General features: G+C 39.2%; 1 protein-coding gene across 2 annotated transcripts in view; it reads left to right on the top strand.

Annotated features, from left to right (window-relative positions):
• The window catches only part of il1rapl2 (interleukin 1 receptor accessory protein-like 2), a 150,168-nt gene that overhangs the window by 77,865 nt on the left and 52,322 nt on the right, over window positions 1-19,981 (top strand). For both annotated transcript variants that reach the window (XM_044039518.1, XM_044039519.1), the window contains exon 5: window positions 13,570-13,644. In XM_044039518.1, coding sequence (XP_043895453.1) covers window positions 13,570-13,644 — 75 coding nt within the window. The remainder of the gene's footprint in view (window positions 1-13,569; window positions 13,645-19,981) is intronic.

Raw genomic sequence — 19,981 nt, 5'->3', positions numbered from 1 at the left:
AAACACTTTAAATCTGTTAAATTGCACAACCAGCGTTCACTTTATGTACAGTTCTTATTTCTTGTTTATATGCATATGTTTACACTTATTTTATGCATATATGTTATGTTAGTTTTTTGTAATACTCTTATTCCTTGTATATATGCATATGTTTACACTTATTTTATGCATATATGTTATTTTAGTTTATTTGTAATATTTATATTTTTCTTATGTATATTTATACTTTTTTTTTCTACAAAAGCATCTCTTTTCTACTTTATGCTGGTGTTTTTTGAGTGGACAGCAAAGTAAGAATTTCATTGTACAGGGAAACGTGTTTCTTTACTGTGCATATGACAATAAACACTTTGAATCTTGAATCTTGAAACACTTCTCAAGGCAAGTGTTCAGTGAGTGTATATATGCACAAGGTGCCAGTAATTCCAAAAATAAAGAATCTGAAAAGTTATTTTACCTGCTTAGGGCATGTCTTTGTAATAAAAGAGGAAGAGGGAGGGAGAGATGATGGTAGGAAGAGAGAGCGAGAGAGTATAATAGCCTACAGATAGTAGGGAGATAATTAGCTAAATCTCTTTGGGTGGTTGAGCCAACCTCAGCCCCTATGCTGGAAGTAGTGTGCGTTCCCATCCATGCTGTTGGTTCCGACAGCAGTCAGGTATGAGTCCCTAAACTGATTTAAATCATCTAATTAGAAGCACTAACAATACAGTCGCATACTCATGACAGAGTAGCAGCTTTGCCAGCTGTTGGCTTCACACTCATCCCTCGTCTGTGTCTTACAGACTCTCAGCATTTTTTCATGAAAAACTCCATTTCACGTCGTTCATTTTTTTTCTCCCTGATCTCACGGTTTCCTGGTGTGGTGTTACATCTGCCTGAGGGAGTAGTTAGGAAGATGTCTGGTGTCAGAGGAAGATTTTTCACTGTTATACTCTAAAGAGCGTTTTACTTTCTAATGAGACTCATCAGAGAACTTGGCACTTTATGCATTTCCCTCTGATGAAACTAGATTTTGAATGTGTGCGTGTGTGTGTGTGTGTGTGTGTTGCAGGTATTACTCATGTTGTGAAGACTTGTCTTCCTTATGGGGACAAAAAAAGCAAGATGTTGTGTTGTTAGGGTGACATTAGAGACAGGCCAGTAGTTATGGTTAAGGTTTACAGAGCAAATCTCCAGGGAATTCATGTAAGTCAATGTACTCAGAAGTCATGGAAATGAGACCGCCTCCCTCCCTCTCTCTCTCTCTCTCTCTCTCTCTGTCTGTTTGTATTTATACCTCTGTGAGCTCCAAAAAGCACTAACACCTATCTTTGTGGTGAGATTTTCTGGACCCTTAACTGTAAAGGGTTTTTTCAGGGTTAAGACCTTGTTTTAGTGTTACTGTTAGGGTAAGAACTGAGGTTACTTATGCTTCTTTTCATGACTGGCCTTGACACATTTCTTTTTGCTTTTCCATCATCATATACCTGGTACCTTGTACTTTTGGCGGGACCATGTAGCAGAAAAGCGACATTAGTTGTGATGGTTATAGGATTAGGGTAAGGGTATAGTTGATGCAATATGTCTATGATGTGTCCCCAATAAGACATAAAACAAGTTACATTTATTGTTGCTGAAAATCAAAGTTGTGCTTCATTTGAGGCCGTTAGCAAAAGCAGCGTCGTTTCAAATTGTTTCTAAACTGATTGTTCGCCTCCTTCTTCCGTTTAATCACTCCACCAGAGAAAAACATGACTTTTGTTATTAAATTAATTTACCAATCAGTCCCAAAACATTCAACAGTCTCACTTTCTCTGCTAGTGCAGAGCTTTGGTATCAGTTTTACATTTCCTTTCCAAAGCTTAAAGTGTTAAAATCAATGTTTGGTCACATGATTTTTCATTGATATCTTTTATCAATAGTATTTAGAGAGGGCATACTGCACTGGATAAACTAATAAATGAAGAAAAAGATTCTGATTGAGAGATTAATGTTCTATTAACAAGTTCAACTCCACCCCTGGCTGGTTGTACTCTATTCCCTTGCAAGTTGCTTTGGATAAAACGATCATTTGAGGTCCTAATATGATATATGCATGTAGCTTATGAATTAAAGGAAAATGAAGAAGAAAACTCCAGGTCACATTATCAGCAGTGGGACCCTGAACATCCTTAACTGTTACTTTTAGTACTCTCACTTTTAAGTAATGCATCACTAGGTTATATGTTGTTGTTTGTACTGAAACATGGCCTCCTCTGTAAACACCAGACTTTTGCCAGTTGGAGTTGTTTACCTGTCACATCCAAACTCATCAAATGTTGTTCTTCTTCCTCTGAAACCTCCTCTCCTCTCTGGAGAGTCGTTTATTTGTAATTTATGCCTTTAATCACCAAGCTCTGTGAGGAGAGTTGAGGGAGAGTGCGCTGGGTTCCTCCATCTGGGTGTCCCTCCAGTGTGGAACCGCTCTGGAGCAGATGGTGCCTGTGATAATGGTCCACAATGCACATATCTGTGTGTAAGTGTGTGTGTGTGTGAGGGCAGAGGTGTAGTTTAGTGTAATGTTTCACCCACTTCAGCACTTGCACCAGGGTCACATTAAAACACATTGATGTTGTACGTTCTGGTTTTAGCCTCTGGCTTCATTCATAGAGTTGCATATCAGAAATGTACCAGTGAATCAACATGATGACATTCTATAGTTTCTGTTTCCAAGAGTTTGTTTTTGTCTTTGTTTGAAATAAAACAGTTTAATCAAAAATGACTATTTCATCCAGAATTCAGAGTTTTTATTCAGAAAACTATATGAACTGAAAGAGATTCTGTTGCTAGAGTTGACATATACTACACTAGATGGACAAAGGTATTTGGACACCTGACCATTACACCAACAGGGACTGTAATGATGTGTTCAAATATATACAGTAGAGTATATAGTACTTTAATATGGAGTTGGAAATACAGCTTCCACACTTTCTTAAGATTTTGAAGTGTTTCTATGGGAATTTGTGCCCATTTATTCTGTAGACTCTACAGAATAAATAAAACAGTGTAGAGCATTTATAGAAAAGGTTCTTCCTCAAACTGTTGCCACAAAGATGAAAGCATAGAATTGTCCAACATGTCTTGGCATGCTGAAGAGTTGTGAGTGTCCTTCATTGGAGAGAAGAGGCCTAGCCCAAAGCTTGACTGAAACACCTGCATTCAAAACTTACCAGCTGTGGCCAAAAAAATAAAAATAAAACACTTGCAGTTGTAATGGATAGCCCAGTTCAGAGAGTACATGTCCTATTAGTGTATGTTAGGCTCAAAGAAGGAACAGCATTTCTCAAAATTAAATGTCCAACAGTTATTATAAGTATGAAAAGGGAAAATACACTTTACATTTTAGTTTCCACGTCAAACAAACAAGTTTGTGTAGAAGTTTTAAAAAATGTTTGCAAAATTTGTTTCACTTTTTTTAAAAACCAAAAACCATAAAATGAATATGTGACAGGATAGTTTGAATTGTTATGACCTGATATTCAATTGCTGTGCTGACCCCTTGATTACACTGTCCTATACTGTAGTGATCTAAGTCTACTTATTTGATAGTAATACTAATTCATATTTGAGGTTGACATCAAAGCTCAGTGCTAACATATTTTAATCCAGTAACTCATGATTCTCCATGCTTAGCATATGCTAAATGAGAGTGGCTAACTCTTACTATGTCCACTATGAGCATACTCTGGTCAGCTGCAGCCAGGTGATCAATGACATGGATGCAAAAAGTGCAGCTGCTTTCAGAACAAACAGAAACATGATGTGCTTGGTGTAGCTGAACTGAGTGATTCTAATTCCCTGTTGTGAAGAAATAAATCTGTCATTTCTTTGTTTATTTGTTTGTATCTGATGCAGATTTAAATCACAAATGCACACAAACCCATTTGAGTGTACTCACACACCCAAACACAGACTGCAGACACACTGCTAACAAGCTATGATGGGTGAAAATGCTCTGACTGAATTTTATATTTGTGAGCTTTTTGTGAGGCTTGAAAATGTCAAGTCTTTGAACAACTCTAATCTATTCATCATCCCACTGCATATTCATTAATTTACTCAATTCAAACCAATGAAATGGTTTTATTTTCCTCTTTGAACGAGACAGAAAAGTCAAATCAGAATGTTCCGACAGGAATCAATGAGTATTTTATGGGCATGGCATGCAAGTCCAGATGTATCAGGACTAAACATAAATGTCTTCTGCTTCTCTGCGCTGCCAGACATTTCATAATTACCCAAAAGTTCAAATTAATTTATAAAGTATGTGATTATGGACACTGAACGTCACCGTTTAGACAATTGCAGGTTCTGAGGTTTGTAATATGGTATTTTAATGAATACATCTACATGTTTTGGACATTTTTTCTTACTATATTGTGTGACAACTTACAAATTAACTTTTTTGATAGTAATTTACTGATAGCAATTATTCTCATTATTTAACTATCACAGGACCACATAGAGACAAACAACCATCCACTCTTTCACTCACACCTACGCTCAATTTAGAGTGTCCAAGTTACCTAATCACCAAATCTGCATGTTTTTGGACTGTGGGTGAAAACTGGAAAACCCGGAGAAAACCACGCACACACACGGGAAGAACGTGCAAACTCCATGCAGAAAGGCCCTTGTTCCGACTGGGTCACAAACGCGGGTCTTCTTAAGGCATCAAGTACACTATACAACTTAATTATCAATAACCTCTAACCCAAAGTGTTCCAGTCCAAGCCTGCCTCTTTAAGGAGGTTGCATTGTGGTTGTCACGCTTGCACAGCACCACAAACGACGGTTCGCAGCCCGGGGATGTGAGGACATAACAAGCGGTTTAATATTCTGAATAAGAACTTATTCAAGCATTCTGTTTGATTCATTGTTTTATTTTCAGAAAAATGCTCCCATACTTTTGAAGGTTTTGGTCTCGCTTGTTTGCCTCTTTTAATGTCTCTTTTGTGTCATCAATCATATGTTTATTTTTTTCACTGGTGAATGCAGTCATCTCACAACGCCTTTATTCATTTGAAATAATACTTTGAAAAGTCGACACTAAAATTTAGCAATGATTCCGATAATCAGTGTCGACTAATGGTATCAGCCTTTCATATAGTCATAAATAAATGTTTATTCATGACTAAAATAAAGTAAAAGAGTTTTAAGATGGTAATGATAAATAATGAATTCAAGTTTATCTTGTAGATCCTGATGCGGTGTGAACGGCATGTGTTCACAACGTTGAGCAGACACAGAACATGCAAAGGATGTAGAGAACTGCCAGTTTCTGTGTTGTTTACAAAGCTAATGCTCTTCTACCTGAGCATTGTGGTCTTAAAATGGGGTGTGGTCAGGTGCATGCTATCAACAAGAGTGTCTGCTCATCTAGTTAAATTGCTATGGATGAAAATGATGTTGTAATAATTAGAATGAATGCATTGTTGAGCTTGTTGCATGCACATATGGTCTGTCAGTGTGTGAATTGAACCTGCTGTCTCTCACCTCATGGGGAATTGAACAGAAGAACTACATAAATGTAAAATCTGTAATTATCTGTCTTATTTTTCTTCTGTCGGAGATTCTGACCATTATTAGAGCTATAGCTCAATCATTACTGCCAGTTGTGTTTACCTGATCAGTGTGATGTGGGTATGTCTCTATATTAGCTTTGAAAATGACAAAAAATCTAAACAAAAAAAACATACAGCACATTACACAGAAAAATAACTCTCTAACTCTTTGAAAATCACCAAAGCATTTTATCTCCAGTATATTAATCAGTCAGGACCATATTAATTATGACTTTAAGTACTCACATCCTGTTTGTCATTGTCTATGAGCAAAGCTTTTCTGCAGCTGACTTCTCCAAAATGAGGCAAGTATTTACCCTCGAAGAAAATAAAATATCCTCTCTGTCAAAGATAATGTCTTTCAGTGACCACATAGCTGCACAAGTCAAAAAGTGACCATTAGAATGTTGAGGTCAGGCCATGCTGCAGGAATAATTAACATTGTGCTGAGTAAATGTTGATATACAGTCACTGAAAATTGAGTGTTAAATGTTGCAAAGTGTCCTTTAGATTTATGTTGTTGTGGACACGTGTCCTGTTTTGTGAATCTAAACTCTTGAGATTTCAGCATACATTCACAAAAGCTTGCATTTGTTCTGACACTAATGTATTCATTCCATCCCGAGATAGACGGCCCTAAATGGTCTGAAGTGCATGTCCAACAGCTTTTGCTTGTTAAACGACATTTAATCTTGGCGCAGAGGCACAAAAGGGTCGTATTTAGTGTCTGAATTATTTGGTAGGTGTGTTTTGGGCATAACATTAATTAGGCTAATCAGAATTTGGAACTTGCCATTCACTTTAAAAGCCAGGTGTGCTTGTGCCTGGCACATTGCTATTTAAGGAGTGAATGATTCCCCTGCTGAGGAGACGGATCTGCTTGTGTGCCTTCCCGGTGGGCCAGGCTGGTTAGTTAGCCAGCATTGTAGTCAGGAGAGACAGGAAGGACAATTAAAAAAATGCAGAATAATATAATCAGAGCTGAATAAGCAGTGTTTAAAGGAGATCAAATCTTATTTTAATTTTAAAGAAATGTGCTGAAGACAGGTTTGAGGTTAAGAGCGAGCTCCAGAAGTGGATGTTTTAAAATGATATGTGACTGTGATACAAATAGTTGCAATTACATTCAAGATGACACGTAATGTGAGACACTTTGCTGCGTAATTTCAAGCAGCAGTTTAATAATTGAAGTGAAGAAGAGACAGAGCCACAGCAGCAGATGACTATTTAAACCTCGCTGTTGAGATCTGAAGGATGCACCTGTGTGTCAAAGTCCCAGCAGCAACCCCCTCTCTACACTAATGGCTACGTGGTCCTTGGCCAATGAACCCTCTGCCTCTATGCCGTCTACCAATCCTGTGTCCTATCAACAACTCAATTAGACCGCACAGGGTAAGGAATCACACCAACATTCAACCGGCATATAACTGATGAGGAAGGGGGAGGAGGAGGAGGGATTCTGAAGCATGTCCCTGTGTGTTTATCAAGCACATAGTGCATGAACCTGCCGGAATTAAGACCAGTTTGTGTAACAATGCTTCTTGGCAATGAATCTCATACCGTTGGAAAGCCTGTTTATTTCCCTTTTACATGGTGCCACATTGTGGGTTGAGCAGCAGAGTTGAGTATGTGGGTTTCTTCTCTGCCAAAGCCAACAGCTTATTCTGCTATTGACTCTTGTCTCCCCTCACTGAAAAAAACAATGCATTCTGCAAACAGTGGCAATCCCATATCTCCACAGTCTGGGAGCAAACTGATGATGACAATGCTCGCCCCGCACAGACTGCGGTTTATCAGAGACTACCTCCAGAATTTAGCAGTGGAGAGGATGGAATGGCCTGCCTGCAGTTCTGACCTCAACCCCACTGAACACTTGTGGGATCAGCTTGGGTGTGATATTCATACAACAGTGACCAACACAACCACATTGGCTGACAAATGCTGTTTGAAGAATGGGATGCGGTCCCACAGCAGTGTGTGACCAAGCTGGTGACCAGCATGAGGAGGAGGTGCCAGGCTGTTGTGGCTGTGTTGTGGTTTTTCCACATGCTACTGGGGGCCCTGTTAAATTGATAAAGTGTTAAATTGCCAGTTTGTCTTGTTTCTTCAGAATTCAATCATCCAATCCAATAAATGACACCAAGAGTCAATAGCAGAATAAGCGTTTCATTGGTGCAACCCGCATACCTAACTCTGCTGATCAACCCACAAATGCATTTTCCTTACAAATGTGGCAACATTTAAATGGGAAATAAACCACTTTCCAGTGGTATAAGGTTTATTGCCAGGAAGCAATGTTACAACAAAGAAATAATAAGCCAAACACATATTCTCTTACTTTGTTGTGCTAAGTTTAGATATATGACAACAATTTGCCCGACCACACCTCGTTTTAAGACCTACACACCATTGGCATGCTGATGAGTGCAAGTGCATTGGAATGAAATATGCACTGTGCTGTGCCAGGTGTAAGATAGAGCCCACAGTCTGCAGTACAACAATCTTTCTTTAAATCTGCTTGGAGCTTGGAGAATTCTCTGGTGCTCATTATGTTCCCAATAAGGTAAACCATAATCTTAAATGACCTTAAATGCAATTGATTTATATCCACTGTAATCATCGCTGAAACATATTTTGACTGCTCTGCCTGGTGATTAAGCCTCTGTCTGCACTGCCATACTAGAAAAGGTCAAAGCATATTTGAAACACATTGTATTTGGAGCAACAGCTGCAGTTTGCAGATCAGATACATGCATCATGACATTAACTGTGCCAAAATGGGAGGTTGTTGTAAAGATAATGTAAATATCAAACACACCTTTTCATTTCAGTAGCTGGGTAGTAAAACCTTCTTCTCAAAAGGCCTCAGTTTAAGAAGAAATACTTGTTAATGCCTGGTTTGGTTTTAGTAGTTTCACTTACAAATGACCAGGTTTGCACACTCACCATTACTGTGGTGAAAAGTATAACTTGGTATGAGCATCTGTAATATTATTGATATTATTTATATTATTTAGGGCTGAAAATCAGCGGTCAAATGACAAGTCAGTCAAAGAAAGCAGTTGTGAAGTTGTTGATAATCAATGTTTTTTTCAAAAACAAATATTTTAGCCATTCTTTGGATGGGAGGGTTTTCTGTTTCTCATAGTTTCACCTTCAACATATTCTTTCTAGGTTTTAGACTGTTATCTGAGCAAAAAAAAAAAAAAGAACAAATGCATTCAGCCAATTTTGTGCTTTAGCTAAAAGGAAAATGAAATCCAACCTTGAAACTGCCCCTTGGTCTACAGAGCTTTGTGATGCAGCCAGGAACACAATCTAATCAATACATTTTTAGCAAGCGACTGTTTTTTTATTATTTTTATTTCAATAACACTATCCAGCACTAAACACGGTGACCAGGTGGTGAACAAAGATGAGCGGCTGGCAGCCAAAGAGCCAGCAGGAGTTCTCCAAAATGAAGTCATGACCAAAAACACAGTGGACAGGAAATGAACATTCAACTAGTCTCTACAGTCTAATTTTAATATCTGCTGGATTTCAGCATTTAATTATTTATTGAACCAGACTGGCTTAAATCATCAGTAGGCAAATACACCTGTGTGCACCCAACAAAAACAACACATAATTCAACACATATTCAACCTAAAGTCATCAAAAACTACATACTGTACAATGTAGTTAGAAAATCAGACAGCAAACACAAGACCTAGAAGGAATGGTGGACATAGAGAACAGATGCAGAGATTAGCAGGTCCAGGTGAAGTGTTGTCTCATTAATCTTAACGGTGAGGAACTGTCAGAATGCAAATGAAACTATCAGTCTTATCAGAGACAGAATGACAGATACAATGATAGGGGGATCGACAGTGTGATTGGAGGAAAAAGTTGAAAACAGTGTTGTTTTTGTCAACGATGACAAAATTATTTTTTCATGACGATAACAAGATGGTGACGAGATAAACATTGCTTTGTTGACAAAAACATGACGAGCCATGTGTGAATCTTCGTTGACGAGACGAAAATTGACATAAATGTTAGTCGGTGGTTTGCCAGACGTTCAAAATGCCAAACCTAAACATTCCTTGGTCTGTGTTTCAAGACGGGTCAGGTGGGTTTCGACATTGCCATCCCTCACTTCCCGCCCTGGCGATGTGATGTTGGTGCGCACTGAGGACAGTCGGCTCCGATCAAGAGTCGCGCCGGGGACAGAGGGACCCCATCCCCCGGGTCCCCCGGACCCACCGACTACCTGGGATTGTCGGTGGGTCCGTGCAGGGGTTCGCTGTAAACCACCTTCGCCCCAAGCCTTTCCAAGCCGACCTAGAGTCGGTCACGGCGCACCACCAGCAGAGGAAATTTCATTTTCACAACTTATGTGGGACACTCTTGTGTGATGAAGTAGGCATCAATTCATGAAAAAAACTGTTTCTGCCCAAAACTGTTTCTGCCCAACAGCAATTTCCAATACTTATTGTCTTAAATGAATTTGTTGTTTTTTTTTTTTGTACCAAAACTGGACTAAAACCTAAAATGTGACTAAAACTAATAAGCATTTTAGTCCAAAAGACTAAAACTAAGACTAAATCTAGAATAGTTGCCAAAAACAACACTGCTTGGAAAGCAAAATAGTAAAAAAGAAAGCGATGTATGCACATTTTTTGTTTTTTAAATAAGATGCAAGTGTGAGTGAGCTAACATGACCTTTCTGATTTTACCCGATGATGGCACTAGAAGAAAGATGGAGGGGGCCACACAGTGGTGAGATGGTTAGCATTGTTGCCTGGAAGCAAGAGGCACTCAGGGTGGCTTTCTCTGTGGTCACTCCAGCTTTCTCCCACAAAAACATGCAGATTGGTAATTAGGTGCAAATGTGAGCATGAATGGTTGTCTCTGCTGGCCTGATGGACTGGACTCTCGACCTGTTGCGTTGTTTCCATCAAGCAGTACAGTCCAGCACAGCTGTATGATACACCCCGATCCAGCTTGTGACTCCACCCTGGGGCATATTGCAGCTATTTATGCAGCTGTGTCAGCTATGTAAAAAGTGTGATGTCATACCAGCGTGTGTAGCTCACAAATAAATTCCACAAAGAAGAAGAATGTGACACAGCGCACGAAGAGAAACAATGGAGGATGTCCAGCACTTTGTGTTCGTTCTTCTTTTCCCGACCTTCACATGCGAGTGATGATTCACTGTGGACCAATAAATGGACTGGGGTGGGAAAACTCCACCATGTTGGAGCTGGACCAGTGCTTGATACTCCAGCAAAAGGGTGCCAAAACAATGGGGCATTACAGATTATTGTAATTTTGTTACCCTTGACAATGAAAGCGGAAGTGGCTGCACACAGATGTGCTGTGTGAATGGCAACACTGTAGTTTAAAGCAGCTTTGAGTGGTCATCAAGACTAGAAAATATAATATATATAAATACAGACCATTTGCCATTTACTTCTGTCAGCTGTGACCGAATGAACGATCCTTATCGGCTATTTATCTGACAGTTGTCAAGACATTTGACTCAAGTGAAAATGTCAACCTCAAGGTAGTTCTAGAGGAAACATTAGGAAATCACCTAAGTCATTAGGATGACTAATGATACAAGACAGCATAGAGTGGCCCCTAATCTCAAGGTTGACAGTTTGATCTCTTTTTCCTTCTGTCCACTTGTCAAATTGTCCTTGGCAAGACACTGGACCTAAAATAACCTGTGATGATTGGGCCAGCAGCTTGTCCTGAAAGTGAATCTCTGGTGCTTTAGTGAAGATAGATAGCATTAGTTTTAGTGCATTAGTGCATTTAAGACTCTTTGGACTTAGTTTTATTTTTAAATAAAAAGTCTTGTAGAACTTTTAGACTCAGGTTTTTCTGCTTTTTCGTCATGGGGTGTTTGTTGTTCATGTGAATTTGGGTTTTCTGTTGGTTAGACTTTTACTGAGTTTGGGAATTTATTTTGAATTTCTTTGGTGTCTTGGTGCCGACCTTACTTCCTGTTTAATTTTACTTCCTGCCCTCATGTTTTTTCTCTTTTTACCCACACTTGTTCCAGGTAGTTTTTGTCTTTATCTGTGTTTCATAATCTCACCTGCCTTCAGTTAATATAATTTACAGATTTTTGTGATCAGCAGTCTATCAGAGCTTCAATTACTGTCTGCTGCTGCCTGTTGACAGTGACACCAGCATGGATTCAGTCAGATTAGATATAGTCAGTGGTGGGCTGTCAGGGCCAGCAGGGCCTTCACTGCCCCTGCTGTTGTCATCAATGACGTTTGAACCTTTGGTGGGTTTTGAAGTAAGTTATGATCACTGCATTAACACCACCGATCCGTCATGTTTCTGATCCCCTTCGTGTGCACTTTTCACGGCAATCGTTTGGAGAAAAGAAGGAAATTATTTCAAGAGGAAGACCTACACGGAAGAGGTACATATTTTCCGGTAGTTTGAGTGTTAATGATACATTCATAACATATTTAGAAGTGGTGAGGACAAAACTGTTGATCATAAATAGTGCCGGGGATGTGTTCCCCGCGTAGCTGACGCCTATGCTTATGTGGAAGCTTGTTTTTGTGTCATATAGTGGCTTGTGAAATTGCGTTTGCTGAGTGACATAACGGAAAATGTGGTGGTAATGATGCAGTAGCCTATAGATGCGCAGGGTTGTGCGTGTGCGCTATGGGGTGTTTTTTTAGTCCACAATGCAGTAATTGCAACATATTTACTTATTGTACCTCTGCAGAAACCTTCATTCCCACACTTGCTTTCGATCCTGCGTTTTTACTTTGAGTTTTCTGGACACCTGTATATCGAACCTGTTTGAAAACGCACAGATACAGTACTGAATGTGCCTGGAATATCTTCTCCGCTATCTGTTCCAAACACCAAAACTCTGGTCAAGTCTCATACTCTGCTCTGAGCCAAGGAAACATGAAAGAACTGGCAATGCATCAGAATTAGGCACTTGAAGGTAGCAAGGTGAAAGGTGTTGGACAGCAAGAAGCGTTGGTGATCAGAGACCACTGAGGTGAAAATGCTTTGGTTGGAGGCAAATAGTGGCTGCTGGTCTACAGAGAAAAAAATAGTCCTTTTTTTGTCCACACAGAGACAGAAATCATGAGGTCAGACAAGCTATACAATGAGCTGCTTCACTGGCTGAGGCAATGTCTGCTAAGTGTGGCACACACACTGTATATTTGGCTTTGTGATGCTGTAGGGCAGTCATCACTTGATGGGGCAAAGGTTAGTTTTATACTTGGGCTATTTTCCACTAAATAGTGTAGCTGTATAGTCTAGAAAAAAAGGTTTTTTCTTTCAAGCTAAAACAACTGGTACATTTGCACATTTGAACATTCTATCTCTACTGTATTACTCTTTAATGGGGAGTTTGCGTGGCTCTTGCAGTCAAGTTAAAGCATGAGCGAGTAAAGCGAATGATGGGAATTTCGCATTTTCATGAGATCTGTGTTGCTCAATGCAGTGGCACCAAATTCATCTGTATTCTCATCTAGCGTTTACTGTATTTCATCTCACTGTTATCTCATCACACAAAGACTCAAGCAGACTTGGCATTTGGTGTGAATGCACCGTAACTCTAATACCCTTTTCATTTGCCTTTATTCAAGAAACACTGCTATATATGTGAAGTTAATTGGCCCAGTTTTGATACAGAAGAGAAAGACATTTTGAAATTCAAAGATGTCGCTTGCAGCAGTGAATGAATAAAATACTTAATGTAATCTTCCTCTTCTCTCGGCTTCTGATACACTAACCTTTTGAAAGTAAGACATGCTTTTTCTTTTCTATTTAAGTTAGTCTTTCATATGAATTGTTGGATGGATATGATGAATGTTGCTGTTGGTTTGTGTGGAACAGTGAGCCCAAATAATGTGTGCTATATTCACCAAAGCTCCTGAATTTGAAACTCTTACTTCTGACCATTAACCCTCCTCCCTGTGTCTTTCTCGCTCTGTTTCTCTTACAGCACTCCAAACCACTCAGCCTCCCAAGGTCCTTTTCCCCCCAGAGAGGCAAGACACGGTAATAGAAATCACACCTGGTAAGAAGCAACAACTTTTATCTATTTATTTATTCTTGGATCAAGGTGGTCCACATTTCTAAAATGCCTGCATATTTGCTATGGATTATGATTATGAAATTCCTGTGCCCCACTTGAACCTTGCCATGGACAACTTGACTTTAGCCATAAATGAACCACAATTGATGCAAGGATTTAAACGGGATGTGTTTTAATTTGCTTCAGCTTGTCTTAACTCACTACAGCTCATCTGAAAAGGCATCAGAAACTTGTAGGAGAGAACAAAAGTAGCCTCAGATGGAGTATAATTTTTGTCATTAAGCAGAGATACAGTATATTTTTGTTTTCAAATGCTTCACAGATTTGGCTGATATGAAATTCTGCCCATTAATATCTCACAGGACAGTCTATATCCCTTTTATCCCTGTCCCCTCAGCATGAATACTGCTATCACTGCAGTTAAGGCATCTGTGATGTTACAGTACTGCCTTCTTCTCTCTTATGTGCCTCCTCGCTCCTACATGAATTCTCGTGGATGGATTCCATATCTAATATATCCAATATCCAGAAAGATATTGATACAAAGTTATTCAGCCAAACCACTGATTACACTGAATGACAAAGTTATTGAAAGAAGCAACAAACAATATTATTGTTTTGGAAAAGTACAGAACAATGTACACTTTATGCTTGGCTTATTTTGGACCAATATAAATGTGGATTGTGTCATTTATTTTATTACCATCACATTGTGCAATTGGTTTCAACATAATAATGACAGGTTTTAGCCAAAAAGTTGTTTATTTTAGTTTTGGTGGCTTGTTCCAGAATTCTTAAAACGATTTTTGTTTCCTAACATCCACGGTTCATCTCTCAGCCAGGGACTGGTTGCATTTCACACTTATCTTCCACCAAATGTCTACTTTCACACTCATTGCTGAGTTTAGTCATAAAGGGGAGAGAAAAAAAAAAACTATTCCAAAAAAAACTTTTCCTCAGTTTGGTTAGTGACGATCATGGTTAGAGTTGGGCAACTGGGACTCTTAATCACCAGCTGAAAATGTAAAATAATCACTTGGATCAAATGTTCCTTTAAATCAGTGCATGAATGATATAACAACCTTTATGCCTTTACATCTCACCTTGGCACATAATGAGCACACTGTTCCCTACATTGGCGCTGTATTGGAAATCACAGTGAGGTGCCAAATACTTTAATACAAATGTAATTCATTCCAAAGTATAGTAGACCAGCAGTTGATGCCCTCTGTGACTATGTTTAAATGCATGTAAAGCAATAAAAAAAATATCTCCTGTGACTTTGTCACCCCACATGAAAGTGTGTTGTATGTGTAACCACTTGCCAAACGTGTTGCTAAGTTGCTAAGAGAGCAACATTCTCTGAGGAAGTGAACACACACACACACACAAGCGTTAGTGGGAACTTGTAGCAGGTTGGCGTTTGTCAGTGTTTGTACAGAATACTAATATAATCAAACCATGTGGTCGCAGTTTACCAACATGCTGTTCACAAACACAGAGCTGGTTTAGCTGCAGTCCTGCTCTCTGTCTCCCTCTTTCTCCATCAGTGGTACTGCAGCCTCACAGCAGGAGTCTGCTCTTCTTTCTGTTCTTCTTCTTTACTTCATGTTCTCATCTGTAGGAATTACGGGGTACCCACACTTGGATTTGGTCACTTTCCAGGACCAAATCCCTCAAATTCAAGGACTGGAAGTGCTGACAGTTTATTAATAATATTATTTATAATAATATTAATAATAATACATTTTATTTGTAATGCACTTTATATTGAACAAACAATCTCAAAGTGCTACATACATAAAAATAAAAAAATAAAATAAAAATTAAAAATAATTGGAGAGAGAACATCTCCAATTAAACTTAAAAAGCTTTCTTAAAAAGGTGGGTTTTTTAAAAGTGTCTAGGGTCAGTGGTGCTCTCAGGTCGTCAGGGAGAGCGTTCCAAAGACTGGGAGTGGCGTGGCAGAAGCCTCTGTCTCCCATCGTTCGGAGCTTGGTCCTTGGGATTTGCAGGACGTTTGCCTGGCCGGAGCGGCGGTGTCGTGGAGTGGGTTGAGGGGTGATTAGCTCCTTCAAGTAGGTTGGAGCATTACCATAGAGGCACTGGTGGGTTAGTAGTGAGATTTTTTATTCAATCCTGTGTGAGACTGGGAGCCAATGAAGGGATCTGAGAATTGGTGTTTAAGATGAGAGTTAACGCTTGTTAGCACTTACGCCCATGGCATCCACTTTTATTGATTTGCAGCACACTCTACATCTGCACAAGTGATTGTCCTTGGGATATTGGGCAAGCCACTCTTGAGATGTTGGAATTTGTATTTTCCAGGCATCATGTCATTTGCTGTCTTTTACTGAACGTTACTCGCTCATTGTTCTGCATGGAATCTCACGCCAATGTTGGTGAGAGAGAGAGGACCGTGTCCATAACACTGATAGTACATACGACTTGATGTTTGCTCTGCGTAGGTCTAATCTATGCACATCAATTAATGCAGCTAAGAATCAACCTAACTTATTTCTTGCTCAAAATGTAAGAACGTTCAAGAGACATGTAATTTTATTTTTCAAATTCACAAACTTTCAAGGATTTCAAGGACACACGGGAACCTGTATTAATTAAATAAGGTAACAGAGCTTAAGGTAAGACACATTTTCAGAAAGAAAATACATCTCAGCTCACTAGCAAACCAAAGGCAGTCGTGTTGGGGCAATTACTCATGAGTAAAAGCCCAATGTTTTATATAATTTCAGCATCTGAGGTGGAGTTATGATAACTGGCCCCAGTGTGTCACCAAGCCATATTTTAGACACGCCTGAAAAATCCTGAACAGTATTCATTCCACATTATTTTCTTTAACTTTAACTTAATAACTTGTTTACCATCATTTGTTTAGTGATGATATGGTTTCAGGGGCATGTGGGTGTCACATGACGCACAGTCCTGCAGGCTTGATAAAGTGATGGTTTACCAAATCCTGGGGGGACATTACCTCTGTCAGTGGGGAAGTGGTCAGGTTTATCTGCAGCACAGCAGCCCTGGGGCTGGTCGGGGATTGGCGTTTTGGGTTAGACAGCTGAAAGATGTTGCCTCTGTGAACTCTCCTGCTCTCAGCCTGTGTGCACTCTACCCCACTCCAGTCCTGCTGTGTTTCTGTACTTTTATCTCCCACTCATGTGCAGATCTGTACACAGTCCTATTGTGCTGAACACTCGCTGTAGCTCTGTCTCATCGACTGATGAAAACGGACTGACTGTCAAAACCGTGACATTTTCAAATTCAGTCTTTCCCTCTAATTCATCGTGACTCACTGATTTTCAGATAGAGAGAAAAAGATGTTTGGAATAGCAACTGACATCAGCATCAGGAATGTAAAATGTACCGTTCAGCAGTAGAACAAAACCCATGAGCTGTTTTGACAACGAGAAAGATCTGATAAATAAATCGAAAAAAAAGCTGACAAGAATAAGACTGTTTTTTTGCGCCACAAATTTGTAAAGACAGAGATATGGGATAATATAAACTATGCAAATATCACAAGATAACACATTAAGAAAAACACGCCATAAATATCACAACACATTAAGAAAAAACACGCTGCAAACCCCACAAAAAAACGCAGAGTTTCCAGGGGACACTTGAAAGTGGTGCACATTTCCACACCTGCAGGCAGAGGGATCTCTGTACAGTAATCTCATGGGTAAGTTTATAATGTTAAAGTTACACAGGATGTAGATAATATCTGTCGCTGCCGCATTTATGACTTTAAATGATGTTATTTTTGAACCGTTTATAATCAATCATTATCTCATTATGAAAACCGCATGTCCTAATCCTGCCTGTCCACTCGTTCGGGATCATTTCAATGCATTTACCATGGCTTGACAGCAGTTGTTTACTGCAGAGAAGGGGTAGGCAATTATTTTCCCCAAGGGGCCACATGAGAAACAAAATATCTTGTCGAGGTCTGAGCCAAATTTGAATTAATTTTAATTTAATTGTATCTCTTTTATCTAAAACAGCAGTAAATTGTGTTGTTTTGCTCTAAATTTGGCAGCAATTACTAACCAACTCTATTAAAAATATCAAATTACTACACTGTATAATGAATACTATTACTGTATACTATACTACTGTGGTGTAGTGCAGTCAATATATTTTCTAACACAACCCCCACCCCCCACACAAGGCGCACCTGCACCCCAGGGTTAAGGGTTAGGCATGGAGAAGAAGTAAAGTTCGGGTTAGGGCCAAGATGACCATATAACAAGTAAAAAAATGTCACAGGCCTTAGTACGTCACATCTGGCACCACAGCCCTCTGAAAAATCCTCCACCCTGCAGGTGTGGAGATAGGTGTGCATCACTTTAAAGTGTCCCCTGGAAACACTTGCGTTGTGTTGTGATATTTGCAGTGACCTCTCAGGGCCACCATAGTAAATAACTATATATATATAGATATATATATATACACATATGTATATGTGCTAGTGTGTGTGTGTGTGTGTGTGTGTTAGGGGACTGCCATCCTCTCATGACATTTTTGTTGTTTTTGTTTTTTATGGTGAGGCGAAAGTGACTTTGACTCTGTGGTTGTTGTGACAAGTTTGCTGTGAGCGTGACGGCCCAAGACAAGAATCTATACCCTGAGTTAATAAACCTCATTTGGATTGTCTTGTTTCTTTCACTTGTTTCTTTCATACCACCTCATTTCACTCTCTCTCTCTCTGTTTTCGTTTAAACTTGATGTAGTTATAAATCGGCCCTAAGGCCTCTGTGCACTGATTACAGCAGGGACACCTTTTAATGTGCACCTCAAACCCAGCCACTGTTATACACCCCCACCATACACACACAAACTCTCCTTTACTAATACAACACACACACACACACACACACACACACACACAGTCAGTGTGACCCTGCAGTACATTTTTAATTATCATCTTGTTTTACCCTGAGGGAGATTCATATCAGCAAACACAGTTGTGTTGTTCATTTTCATCTTTCCCTCTCTCTCATCTGCCCTCTTGTACCTCTTCCCTCCTCTCACTTTTCTTCCTCCTCTTCATCACCATTCTTTATTTCCGCCCTTAAACATTTGGCTCTTTCGCTTTCATTTCCATGTTGTTTCCTTTTCCCCTTTATTTTATTACAGTATGTGTCTGTCTTCCTCTCTATCTCCTCCATAATCCTCTCGTATTATCAGGTGTTGCTGTAGGTTATAAACACAATTCACTGGGCTAACTGATTATCAGATTGTGCTGATAGCGTATGGGCTACAAGAGCTCTCAATTAAAAATTGAGTTATGATTACGCAGATATAAATAATAACAGTGATTGAGAACTTATTTGCACATTTACTGATACATTCAAGCTTTAAAACGCTAACATTTGAAATATGTGGGTGTACTGTGTGCATGCAGCGTCATTATTCAACATTTATACCCTGCGTTCAGTCGCTGATACTGCATACAACGAATGAAGGTTTTATTTTAACATGCACAAACTCGGCATTTACTCCTAAAACGACACACAGGCTAAAATTTAACAAGATGACGAGAGCGAGTAAAAAATAAGAAGATGAAACCTACCATTAAAACAAATAGCAGGCATTTTCTGTATGAATAGTGCAATAAAACATGTAACAAAATATTCAATAAAACCATGCAGGGACAGGTATTGTCTCACATACAGTTTAAATGACTGACTGATACAAAGCTCTGTATTTTACTCCACAGTGTTGTTTATCTGCTGCAGACAAACTAAAAGATACTTTACAAAGCCCAGTGCTTTGGATAAGTTTTCTAACAGTGCTTTCTAACCTCCACAGCATAAGAGCATCAGCATCTTTCCCTTCTCTCACTGGGACCTTGTTATATTAAGACATTTATGATTGTGGGAGTTATTCTGTTTTCTGAAGAGGAGCTGGGATTTAAAGTGAGTTAAAGGTGTAGTTTGTTTGTTTGTTTAAAATATTTATCACAGACATTTTCTTTTCTTTTCTTGTGTGAATCAGACAGATTAAGTCATCTAAGCAACACTAGTCTGACTGGAGAACGTAAAAATGGAAGTTAATATATAACCAATATCTAGAAAATGCACATGCAATGCACAATGCTCAGTAAATGTATTTACTGAACATTGTTCACTATAGGTCAAACAATCCCCTTTCTAAAATCCCAAACTTTTTTAGACAACTTTTTTAGACATGTCCCTGGTAGTTGTTGGTGATGAACCCACGTTTTTAGCATTGTTAAGTCTTTTTAACTGATTGCCACTGTTCAGCTTGATTCCTCTGTTGGACGTCTCCGGAGCAC

Source organism: Solea senegalensis, linkage group LG12 (assembly GCF_019176455.1).
Source record: "Solea senegalensis isolate Sse05_10M linkage group LG12, IFAPA_SoseM_1, whole genome shotgun sequence".
Lineage (NCBI taxonomy): Eukaryota > Metazoa > Chordata > Actinopteri > Pleuronectiformes > Soleidae > Solea > Solea senegalensis.
Note: the sequence above shows the minus strand (reverse complement) of the source record. Positions and strands in the feature narration are given on the sequence as shown.